Raw genomic sequence first — 13000 nt, 5'->3', positions numbered from 1 at the left:
AGAGATATTGGCATGTATGGTTGTTACTGGCTTCTTTCATTTCACGTGTTCTTATGGTTCATCTGTGTTACGGCGTGTTTTAGCATGTCATTCTTCTCATGGTTGAATCATATCCTTATCGTATAGCTGTATCTGCCTGTTGGCTGCTGCGTGCACTACTGTGGTGTGCAAGATTTCTGTGGACATGTCCTTTTCACGTCTCTTGGGTCTGAGCTGGAACTGGAAATACTGGGTCAGATGGTAGTTCTGCACTTTACTCTTCGAGAAGCGGCCGGTGCATCTTCCTGTGCGGCTGCACTGTTCAAGTCCTGCCAGCAGCAGAAAGCTCCGGCTCCCACCCCCATACCCTCCCTAGTACTGCTGGTGCCTAACTGCAGGGCTGTAGTAGGTCCTGCTGGCCCTAAGTACTGACTCCATCTAATTTGACTGACCTTTCCCTGAAAACTGGTGATGCTGGGTATCATTCAATACTTTTTGGGACTTTCTACATCTTCTCCCAGTTCAGCCCCATGGGGCAACATGCACCCCCTTGCCAGCAGCTCACTATCTTGCCTGACTTTGCTGGATGTTTTGGAATTGGGGGGTCGGAAGGAGCTCCACTTGTCCTCCTTGTCCAAGGTCATCTTCATTGTTCTCCATCTGGTGGGAGATTGTTATGGTGACCCTTGGGGTCCACTTGTCCACTTCTTCAAAGAAATCATCTGTGGTTGCAAAGAGATCACCCTGAATCCGCAAGTCAACGTGAGGGTTGCCGTGGCAGCAACGCTACAGATCCACCTGTGATTACAGAACGCCTTGAATGCGTTTAGATCTCCCTAACTGTATTCAAAACTAAAACACGGGCTGGAGAGACGGCTCAGCAGTCAAGAGCACTGGCTGCTACTGCAGAAGACCTGAGTCGGGTCCCTACCCCCTATCTAATGGCTCACAATTCTCTGTAACGCTAATCCCAAGGGACTCACCACCCTCTGGAGGCACCAGGCACACATGTGGCAATAGATAAGACATAGTAGACATAAAGTAGAAATAAATAAGCCTAACATAAAGTAAAATTCATTAAGCAATGAAGAAATAAAGGGCAGTGCTTTGAGGAGATGTCCCAAATTCTCCGTAGCAGTCCCCTGTAAGGAGTCCTGTCTTGCTATCAGGTCCTGAAAGCCACTGTGGGGTTCAGCGTCTCATTTTTCTTCTGAGGCATTGCAGCCATGGTCACAAACTGGGGGACCATCTGGAGGGAATGGGATCTTTATTTCTTTTGTCCCCCTAAAGGCCTCTGTCCTGCTGCATGGCTACAAAGGAAGAGGAGCTCTGTTCACTTGTGACATGGAGAGGCATGTTCTCAGAGACGCAACCTGCCTATTTTGTAGAAAATTTGGAAAATATAGATAGTATCACTTTTTAGGTTTAAGGCTAAGAGTAAATGGAAAATAGGGTTATAATATATAAAATTTTTGCCTCTCATAGCCAGAGGGGATTTTGATGTAATTCTGACAAGTATTTTTCAGTGTGATTGGATGATGTAGCCTTCTGGTCTTCTCTCTAGAAATTTACAGATTAAAATCATGTTATACTCAAGATACTAGACTTACATACCTTAATTTTATGTCATTGGTGCTTATCATTTCATGAAATATACTTCAAAATGTGATCCTCATAGCCTAGTAGAACTTATGATACACTGTTATATGACTATGTCAGAACTTAATTACTGATCCTGTTTTCAGCCATTTGGGTGCTTTCCAGTTTTTAATAAATATGGTGTTCGGAAAGGTTCATGCACTTAGGGTCTTGGCTAATCTCTGATTACCTCTTTGGAATTGATTCCTAGAAATGGAATTATTGAGTCAAAAGGCTGTGAGCACTTAGGTCTCTATGTAAAGTCCGGTTGATTTTCAGAGAGTGTGTAGGAGTACTGAGAACTGTAGGAGAACATCCATTTCTCCACCATGAGCATTGAGCACCCATTTTTAAAAGAAGTGCTTTTTCTGGTTTAGTAAATGGAGAACAGTTAGCTCATCATTTTAATGCATAGCTGTGTCCTTCTGGCCTTTTTTTTTTTTTTAGAAATTTACAGATTGGAATTATGTTATAGTCAAAACACTATATGGTTATACAACCTCATTTTATGTCATTGATATTTGTCATTTTATGAAACATACTTCAAAACAGGATCTAAATAGCTTGATAGAACCTCTAATATCTCTTTATATGACTACATCAGAACCTAATTGCTGATCCTGTATGGTAATCTGAAGGAAAATGTCACCCCCCCCAATGGAGTGACACTATTATGAGGAGTGACTTTGTGGGAGAAGATACTGCCTTGTTGGAGAAAGTGTGTCATTGAAATCTCCCATATGTCCAAGCCATGCCCAATGTCATAGACCACTTCCTGTTGCCTGCACTCAAGATGTAGGACACTCAGCTCCTTCTAGCACCATGTCTGCCTGCATGCCACCATGTCTCACACCACGATGATAACAGACTAGACTCTGAAAATGTAAGCCACTCCAATTAAATGTTTTTCCTTTAAAAGAATCCATGAGTTTGAAGCCAGCCATGGTCTACAAAGTGAGTTCCAGGACAGCCATGGTGGTTATAGAAAAACAAAAACAACAATAACAACAACAAAAAACCTGTCTCAAGAAACTCAGAAAAAAAAAAGAGTTCCTGTAGCCATCATGTGTCTTCACAGAAATAGAAACCCTAACTCAGCTAACTAAGACATCCTGATTGCAGCCATCTGGGTACATGTAACATGCCTTTTAAGTCAGATTTGGGTACATGGAATATGCCTTTTAAGTGAGGTTGAACATAGTTTTCTAGGTGTTTCTCTTTTTTCCTTAAGAAGACTTCTATTGACCATTACACTCTGGATGTGTAAGTCTGTCCATGCGATAATGTACAGGCATGTGGATGTTTTAAGACTATAGATGTCTACCCCAGACACTCAGTAAAAGTCCATATCCCATTGATGGCTAACACTGGGCATTTCCTCTTTGTTCAGTTAGGCTCTGAATTGTTTCTACAATATTTTCCCCCAATTTTATGTTGTTTTTTTTTTTATCCACTTTAAACTAGTTCTACTTCTTCCCAAGAAGTTCAGGGACCTCTTTTCCTTTAACTTCACAATAGCTTCCAAAGTAGCAGGTTTCTTTATGGTATTTTATATGCATTTGATATGGGTTGACGTTTGATCACCTCTGTCTTTCTCTTATGAATCGATGGGGAAGTTGCCCTTTTAAAAAGGTGGTTCGTGAGTCTTACTGACTGGCAAATGCTCACTGTTGACTGGAGATAAAACCTCTGGTTGTGTCTTGTCTGTCTTTGCTGGGCACCCCCACTCAGGCTCTTCCAGCACCCTAATCAGGGTCATGCAGCAGAAAAGAATGTGCTCTTCACAGGAGACCCAAGTCTTGAGCTCAGCTTTGTCTGGGTCTTGCCTGACAATAGCTGCATGAGCTACCATCATGACTCACGGTTCAGGACCCACCATCAGCTCAGTCTCGTGAGGGAGAGTGAACTGGTGGCTCAGGAAGACAGCATGGCCTCTCCAGAAGCTTTGTTCCTTATGCTTTCTACACCTCCGGCTCTGGAAGAACGCGTTCCAACTCTACCACCGACACAGTGACTCCCATTTTCCCTTTTCATTCTGTCGCCTTGAAGCACCGACAGAAGCCAGTTTGTGCTGACCCCTTTCTAGTTGTGACTTCCAGGCTAAGCCTTTGCTGCCCGGTCCCTCTGGTGTGGTCTCAGTGGACCTGAACACACCACCCTTCTGTACCTGCATCATGTGACCAAGTTTCTTCCTCCTGGCCCCCATACACCGCAGATGCTACCAAGGCTCCAAAGAAGAAGAAGAGCCTTCAACCCAAGCCTGGGGAGAAAGGATGCGTAACATTGATTGGGCCTTGAAGTAAACCCTCTAGAGACCTCTGGGGTGTGCTGAACTAGTTTCCTCCTACAGTCTGATCACATGTCCTGAATGGAACAGAGTCCTCCATGATGGATGGATGGATTGGTTGGGATCCTTGGAAATGGATCCTCTCCTCCTTCTCATTCAAGCTCTTTCTCTCGTTAACTCTTAAGGATGTTGGAGACCTCACTCAGTGGGAAAAGCAAAGGGATGGAGGCCAATGAGACTGCATGTGGCTTCTAGCTTTGGCCCCCAGGCAAGTCACCCAGCCTTGCTTTATCTCTTTATTTTGAGGTACTGGGGATCAAACCTAGAGCTTCACAGACTAGACATGGAGCACAGGCTTACATAGAATCCCTTAAAAGCACTAAGTGACCCCAAAGGTGTTCTGTGAGCCCATGAGTCGTAAATCAGTCATTGACAGTTTGAAAATATAGGCTGTCCATAGAGCTTTAAAGTCAAACTAGACTTAGGGGCCACCAAGTCCTGCCAAGGATGATCTCCCCTACTCCCAGGTTATTTAGTGATGGTGGATTCAGAACTGCTTGGTCCTGGTTGGGGGTTTGGTTTGTGGGGACGAGTTGACCCATGGGCTCACAGTCACCTTATGCTCTACTAAGAATCTCTGCCCATCTTCCATTTTCTCCAGGGCAGGGGTAGGGTATAGAGCCACTGAGGTTGGGAGCTGGTCCACCCTTCCTCCCAACCCACCTCAGCAACTGGCTCCCTGTGAAACCAGCAGCTCTATGCTGGGACATGACAAATGACCAAAAAATCAATTTGTAATCTGATTGGAGGTTTTTGATTTCCTCTGATGAGTTTAAATTTCATTAAAAGCAACCTTATTCCAACATAAAAAGAATCCTTGAAGGGTAAAACAGGGGATTGTCTCACCCAGTATAAAGCATTCCCCACTCTTTTGTGTGATTTATTCATGGCGTTAATTGTAAGGGCCAGCCCGCCGTGTCTGCTGGCAGCTGTGTTGTTATCAGGGCCTGGAATCGGCCCGGGCGGGCTCAAAGCACAAGGACTCACATTCAAAACTCGCTCTTCGGGCATATTGACACTTCAGTTATCAACAGTCCTTTTTTTATCTGCGGGGAGGGCACTCCAAGCTCGTGGGGCCAGAATAAGCTAAGCATCCACGCCATGCCTCTCTGAGTTCTCCTAATTGTATGTATTCTCTGAAAAAATGATCATCGTGGCCTCTTGTCTTGATGAGAAATTGACATTTTCGGAGGACTTCTTTGGGTGCTCCAAGCAGGGGAGATAAGGGCCGGAGTTGTTTCAAAGCGGAGCAGCCTTTCTTTCCTTTCAGGGGCCTCTTTATTGCTCTCGTTGACCCACTTGATGAGTATGGATTTCACGAGGTCTTTTTCAGCATTTGAACTATAAAAGGTTCAGCACGACACCACCCCTTATAGACAAAAGATAACCTTGCCCTTTGAATATATTGATTCTTTATTAACTAGGCTGTTTAATGCAATGAAATGAGGCATTAGATTGAAGCCCATTTCAAGTGCTTTGAATAATCTTTAAAAGCTTGAAAGATCTTAAAGGGAGCCCTGACAAGACTCCGCATTCGCTTTTGAGAGAATTGGTTCTTGCTTCTGGTTTGAAACCCAAGCATTTGAACAGAACCTGGCACACAAGCTCCAAAAACCTGAGCAGAGTTCCTGGTCCCAGCTCAAAGGGATGAAGCTGGGCTTTGGGCAATACCTTCCCCAGCCCCGGTGACACGGGACTGGCCAACCTAAGTGGGCTTTGTGCCAATGGGAACCTATTTCTTTACTGTCTCTTTAAGGCCAGCCAGCAAAGGCTCATCACTGACGGGAGGGAAAGGTATTCACAAGTTTCTTTATGTTTTGAATAATTGTTTCCTGTTTTGCTCAGCAGAACAAGTAATTAAGATGACATTCGTTGAGTACTAATTTAGATCACACTTATGTGAATGTGTGACAGAACCGCAAGCCAAAACATGCAAAGCCTGCCTCTCATTGAGGAGAAAATGGAACGTGCCCAGTGAAATTGAATGGGGTAGCGGAGCCGCGCAGGCACTGTGTAAACCAGAATTGCTGCCGATGGCTGAGCTCGTTGGAGTCCCAGCCTTGGCCTCCATCTTTGTGGAGCCTCCAGTGTCCAGGGCAAAACACCTCTGTGCCCACAACATGTACCAATACTGCAATCCTTTCTCTCGAGCCATCGGCCTGGCTCCCATGGGCATGGTGTCTGTCTACAGCATTGATAGGCTCTTCTGACCTGGTTCTTGCCAAAGGGGACATAGGGACACAGGTAGTGGTGAGTGTTGGAGGAGCCAGAGCAGGTGCCGTCCAGCCATGCAGTTCAGAAAGCTGGTTACCACGCCTCTCCCACCCATAGGACCATTTGCAGGATCCTCCCACCCCAGTGTTGTTGTGGCCCAAGTGACTGTGACAGAAACAGTTCAGGCCTGAGTGTGTGGGCATCACGTATTCTTATGGTACCTGTGGCATCACAGCCACCGTAGGAATTGCGCCCACTGAGTTTTCAGAGTTGAAAACTCTGAAAGGTTCTTTGAAGTCCTTTGGATCTTGGTGAGCCCTAGCTCTGGGGCCCAGGGTGTGGAAATGAAATCCCCAATTCATTTTTCAGTCATTTTAATAGGCAAACAGATAAAATTACCCAAAGTGAAATTCACAGACAAGAAATACTTTAATTAAATATTGTGTAAAATGAACATTTTTATACAGTTAAATATCTGAAAAAATGTACAGATAAAACAATCTTATTGTAGGGTCTCTGACAGCAAAATCTACCATTTAGTGAAGCTCTGGTTTTTTGACACAATGAAGCAATGAGGGCACCGACTAGTCGGTCTACAACACAAACCGGGTGCGGGCATGAGGATACTTGCTAATGTGTGCGTGAGTTCCTTTTAGGTCAAACCCTTACTTACACAAAATAAATCGAGGCAATTTAGTTCCAAAGTGACTTCTCAGGCTGTTCCATGTAGCTAAGCCCTGTCAGGAGTCACAAAGCCAGAGTGTGACCCACTGACCACTGGGGACATTCTGTTTGTCTTATTGAGTCCCTTGAATGGACACGTTCTAAGCTATACATTGTTTCTTTGTGTATGTGTGTGTCTGATATTTGAAAATTCCCTCCTTTTTGTTTTTAATATGACTTCTGCTGCTGTTTACAAAGTGTGTGCTCTCTGCAAGGGCAATGGGTGTGAAGGAAAAAGAAAAAGTAATTCTGACTCTTGGTCTCACGGTGGATTTGGCACTAACAGGCACAGTGTCTGAAGGCGGTCTTTCCACTTAAAAAAGTACAGACAGTGCTGTTGGATCTGACCACAAACAGGTATTGTTTAAAAGAAAAAAAAGAGCAGCCGTGTTCCCATGACACCTCTCTAACATCGGGGTGAGCTGGAGTGGTCAGAAAGCAGCAGACAGATGCAGGAAGGAGTGACTGACGGACTGGAAGTTTGTGCTTTTGGGGGGTGTGTGTGCGTGCACGTGTGTGCGTGCACGTGTGTGTGTGCACGTGTGTGTGTATGTGTGTGTACTGTGTGTATGTGTATGTGTGTGGTGTGTGTTGTATGTTGTATGTGTGTGATATGTGTGTGGTGTGTGTTGTATGTGTGTGTGCTGTGAGTATGTATGTGTATGTGTGTGTGTTGTGTGTGTGCTCATGTGTGTGTTCATCATCAGTCTCCAAATGTTAACAATTGTGGTATAAGCCTGTGATAAAGTAGCACAGAAGTTCTTTGAAGAAGTTCACTTTTAAGGCATCAGAGAAGTTAATGTGGCAAACATTTGCAATTAAAACATCAGAAGTAAATTTTATTTTAAACTTTAGGCCTCTGAATTTTTCCAGTAAACACAGTTCAGCTATGTGGCAAAGTCCTAGGTGGCAGCTAAAATGACTTGGGTTTTTTTTTTTTTTTACATTCTACAAAAAAAAAAAAACAATTAAAAATAGAAACTAAAATAAGGACCCAGCCCGGACGGTGTGGCCCCTCACGGCCGCTCCTCATGCACAGGATCTACTAGGATTTTTCGCGGCCGCTGACACCGTCTGCTTTTGACTATACAACAAACTTTTCTTTTCAAAAGTATTTGTTCAGATAACTTAAAAATAATATAAAAATAAACAATGAATTTGACTTTTCCTCAACATAAAAAAAAAGGGATGGAAAGTCCAAACAATAACGAATGGTTTAGGTACAAATGAAATGGAAGGACATTGACTCATTTTAACAAAACAGATCAAAGAGACAGTTCTTGGTGTCTGTTCTTTCCCTGTGTGGCAGCACTGGGCAGGATCAAACACCAATACAGACGTGAGAAAAGAAGACAGGGAAAGCAATGTACAAAATTTCAAAGATAAATACAATATTTATAATTGATATGTTACAAAATAAAGTCCCTTAGCAATTGCAAGTGTTCATGGGAAAGGAAGTGTTGCACGAAAGAGCATTTATCCCTTATAAGACGCATAAGGAATAAAACTCGTTTTTCTAAATATTTTAAGTGGATCTGAAAAAAATTCAAGACAAGTGTATAAATATTTAGCTACAACTTTGGCAAAATCACAAAAGTCTACAATTTTATAACCACATACAAAACACATCGGGGAAGAAGGGTCTAGAAGTCAAAAGGACAATTTCATGTACAAGAAACATAGACCTCACAGTAGCCTAAGAATGCAATAGGTTTACAGTGCGCAAAAGTTGAAAAAATGTTGCCGATCGCACTTGCTTTAACAGGAAGCTCTAGGTGGGAGAATATTGGAACCAACAGACAGTAGCATATTTTTTTTTCTCTGTCAGTGTGCTTGTTGAAGGCAAGAGATTCGATATCAAAGTTACAATTTCTAACTACAATAAGTTACAAAGTTTCATTTCATTAAGATGAAGTTAAGCAATGATAAACCCTCCCTCCCTCCCTCCCTGCCACCCCGAATTCACCTAGTCATATCCTCCTCTGTTCCAGTTAATGGCTCATACCTCCTTGGCCCCCTTTTTTTCACCACAAAAAAATATTTCACATTATAGAGATACACAACCATTGTGAATCTAAATATGAGTACAGAAAAATGTTTCGAGGCTTTCCTTCCTCAGTGTTGCATGGGCATCAAAATGGTGCATATTCACGAAGCTTCTCCCCACACAGATAGCACGCACTAGACAGCCAAGACGGAATCAGAAACTTTATACAAAATAGGCGTCGCTTTGTTTTCCTTAATCTTCAGGACTGAGAAATGTGAAAATATGAGAAAAGTTCAGTCAATAAAATGGAATTGTTCATGAAGAAGTAGGCTTTGTTCGCGTGTTGGTTCTTAACAGTTTAAATAAAATCTTTAAATGTCTTTTGTAGCATTCAACCGCTGCTGATGATTAGTTTTGAAGGTATCGTTTCCATCAGCATGTCTTAGCACACTACATGTGTCCCCTGAAGTCCGTCCTTGGATGCTGGGTGCTGTGAAGGTAAACAGAGTCCCTCACATGGGCGGGACTACCAGCCCAGACATAGCTGCAAAAGAGAAGGAGAGAGCAGTTAATGCCGACCACCCCGCACGCGCACCCTCCTGCGGGCCCAGCTCGCTCCTCCTGGGCCAGGATCCACAGGGAAGCCAGACTCTGGCAACTCTCTGTATAGCCAGCGTTGCTCGTGGCAGAGGTGTGTTGGGAAGTCTACTTCTTGGGGTGAGGGCACACTGGTGGCAAGTTTCCTGCCAGCCTTTTCGGTGCTGCCGCCCTCTGTTAACCTTCTCTGCAAGAGGGAACGCTCTGCTTTGCATATGTCCCCAAAGCAAAGGGAAGCTCACTCTCTGGAAAGACGGGAACCATCCTGGCCATAACTTGCAGGCCTTGCTTTTCCTAAGTGAAATTGGAGACTTGCCTCAGTTTCCCCACTCTGTCTTTGGGCCCAAGCTCTGACCTCTGACTAGCAGCTCTGTAGCGTAAGGGTGAGTCAAGCTCTCAGATGGAAGCCACACAGGGCCCAACTGCTCTGGAATCTCAAGGCCCCGGATTGATGGAGGTGCCAGAGCGCCTCAGACTGCTGTTTTCTTCTCCTCATAAGGTGAGAGAAGCTCGGCACTGAAGCGCCAAGTGCAGCCAGCTCTGTAGTGAACTCCTGGTCCGAATGTAATTTAAAATCTTTTAACTCTGGTGTTGTTTAATTTTTGTCAGAATGACTGTTCTCATTAATTTATGTATAACATATTAATACATTTGTTCATGTAGTGATGTGAGCTTCAATTTCTCAGTCCATTAATTTCAACGATATTAATTTATCTCCGACTCACCGTTACAACTTTATGGTTTGGCAGGCCCCTGTGTACACACTGCCTGTATGGTACCACCTAGTCAGCCTCGACGCTGGGGCATGTCCACAGACACCTGCCCTCACTGCCTGCCTGCTAAGCAACACTGGCCTGGTGCCCAGGGACAGCTCTGAGGCCGCTGGCGACGCCCAGGACCTGGGCGTCCCGTCGGCACTGACAGGTGTTTTGAAGACAATGAGTTCAAATCATTGATACCTTTCCAGTTCCTTTTTTGAGCATTAGTTCATCAAAGTGGAATATACCACCGACTTCACAAAAGGGCCAGTTTGTCTTCTCCACGGTTGCGTCCTCGGCACCCAGCAGAGAGCCTGGCACATAGTAGGCACTCAGTAAATACTGGTTGAAGGGGTTCATGTGTTTAAAGGAGAATGGGTTTGACTTTCACCCAGTGGAGCACATACCCAAGGTGGTGTCGGAAAGAGGCCAGGTGATGGCCACCACTTACTCCAAGTAAGTGTGGCCCTGTGCATCACAGGGAGTCACGGGTGAGCCCGAAAGCCTAGGGGCGCCCATATGGCTTCACCACCACACTCATTGGAGGTCGCATGCAGCGTGAGCTGCCCTCGGTGTTGGGAAAGGTACTTGGCATCTGTTCCACATGGCCCCAATTGTGGACAGCTGTGTCCAAGTGGGAACTCTCATGCCCTTGGACCAACCCTTCCCGCTCTGAACTGAGAGTGAACACTCACTCCCAACCACAGACAGTCTTGCCACCCAGCAATGGTATACAGATTGCCCAGGGTCAGGATGCTCAGCCCTTTCCAAGAGAGAGCAAAGCCATGGAGACTTGTCCCAGTGGTAAGGTTGTAGATAAAGCTCTGCCTTACGGCAAGGGAAGCTGGCAGGTCTGGGATGGGCACCTTAGACGGCACGGTGACCTGTCATCCGTCTGAGACTATTTCTGCTGCCCCTTTAATAAGGAGGCTGCAAGCTTGGCACTAAGGGCAGGGTTATGCCCTTCATGGAGATGGGCCAGGCCTGGGTACTCTGCTTCATGGGGTTCTGCTCTTGCTGTAGTCTTGTTTCCCCTCAAGTGAGGCTCCACCCCTTGGGGCACAGAAGTGCTACTAGACAAAACCTAGAGGCAGAATCTGGTACATGTCGGGGGCTTGAGGACGGGGCCTATAGGCGGCTATGGGACAGGAAGGAGGATGCCGACCAGTGAAGCACATGCAATGCCACAGGCATGCGAGGGGTTTGGGAAGGGGCCATGGGGTCCGAGCACCCACCCACACCGCCCTCACCTTGCAGTCCGTTCCCGTTGGCGCTGGTGCAGGAAGGAGGAGGCGAGGCTTGGGGCCGGACCACGGGCGCAAAAGCGCTCTTCTGTTTCACTGCGGAGATGACATTGGCAGGTGAGAATGAGAAAATGCCGTGTGTGCTGCTACAGTTTGAAGGGAGGGTGACCGAAGAGGCTGCCATGGTGGGGCTGGACGGCACTACTGCAACAAAGCAAACACGGTCAGCACGCGCGGGCTGTGGCGCAGCCCCACAGCGAGAGCTCTGAGGGCCTCGCCTCGCACGGGGAGGGGCCACAAAACAAGACATGACATGCTTCAGCTGGGCCACTCTGGATAACAGGCAAACGCTTTGTCGGGGGGTCAGGCTTGCTCTTCCAATTGAGCAGCCCCGTGTGGTTCAGATTTTATTTTGGTGGCCAATGGGATGGTGTTGTTGGGGAGGGCTGTATTAGGTCAATTTGTGGTTGTCATTTGGACGCCCAGCCTCTGGGGCCACCCTTCCTTTTATCCAGTAGCTCACATCACAGAACATCCAAGCAATACACACACTCGACTTTGTAGTGAATATGAATCTGCGTGATGACGTGTGACAAAAACAGACACTTACTGCCGTAGGGAGAGTTAGCGGAGGAGCCATTAAGAAATCCAGGCGAGCCAGGGACCCCTAGATTGGCCATGGCGCCACTTCCATATCCATTCATGCTAGTGCTGACTGTGTTGTAATTGGACTGCTGGGGAGTACTGCTGGGGACGTAGCCTCGCGGGGACACGCTGCTTGTATTGCGACTGTAGCCGACTGTTAAAATCCCCCCCCGGCCAAAAATAACATTATTATCAGTGACAGACACTTGGGGGGGGGGTTTCCCCGAGAATCTATATCATATATTCAACATTTTTAATTGACTTTATGCTTCCTCTCGCCCTGGTGACTCTAGCCAGCTTGGATAATCTTATCATGCCAATCCTACCACTGGTGAGACCTGGTCCATCTCTGTTGGCTTCATGTCTAACCTTTAGCTGCTTCCACACATTGCTTTAGAAGCAATTGTCAACAGCTTGGATTCCTGACCTGCTACCCCACTCTCTCTGAACTTTCAGCCTCAACAGACCTTCAAATGCCATGGCTGACAAAGAGAGCTCGTTTATGGCCGTAACTTCCCTGGAAAGACTGTTTTAGGGGGTCTTCATTTACAGAGCTGCTGTCTCTGTGAGCGAGGGTAGGGTGGGCGCCATAGCTCCTGGCCTGCTGTGGAGTGTGGGTAACTGGAAACAAAGCCAGCGGTGCAGTGGGGTGGCTCTGAGGTGGCTGCCTGAGATGCTTTTATAGAGGATGTGCACTACACTGAGCTCCAAGGACGCCAGATTGTGACCTCAACAGTCCTGGTCGCTGTTCTATAGGATAAGGTACACCATGAAGGAAAATGGATGTTCTTATCCATGGATCCAGACCAGGATGGGAACCCAAATACCGCCCATGACACATCCAAGAAGGCTCCTCCTGGCTTCCTAC

At 46.0% G+C, this 13000-nt stretch overlaps 1 protein-coding gene across 12 annotated transcripts in view; it reads right to left on the bottom strand.

The window, feature by feature from the left end:
• Positions 1-8862: 8862 nt before the first annotated feature.
• Ebf3 (EBF transcription factor 3) overlaps positions 8863-13000 on the bottom strand; it is a 116233-nt gene continuing 112095 nt past the window's right edge. For 2 of the 12 annotated variants that reach the window (XM_085693255.2, XM_085693257.2), the window contains exons 14-17: positions 12098-12286; positions 11494-11583; positions 10445-10557; positions 8863-9432 (exon numbers count right to left, since the gene is read on the bottom strand). In XM_085693255.2, coding sequence (XP_085549381.1) covers positions 9415-9432; positions 10445-10557; positions 11494-11583; positions 12098-12286 — 410 coding nt within the window. In that variant the 3' untranslated portion in view covers positions 8863-9414. Of the gene's footprint in view, positions 9433-10444; positions 10558-11493; positions 11692-12097; positions 12287-13000 lie in introns of all 12 variants that reach the window. The other 10 variants (XM_085693254.2, XM_085693256.2, XM_085693259.2 and 7 more) reach the window with 7 other exon arrangements.

The sequence above is a fragment of the Myodes glareolus genome, chromosome 7, assembly GCF_982192425.1.
Source record: "Myodes glareolus chromosome 7, mMyoGla1.1, whole genome shotgun sequence".
Taxonomy (NCBI): Eukaryota; Metazoa; Chordata; class Mammalia; order Rodentia; family Cricetidae; genus Myodes; species Myodes glareolus.
The sequence above is the reverse complement of the archived record's forward strand: the minus strand, read 5'-3'. Positions and strand labels throughout refer to the sequence as shown.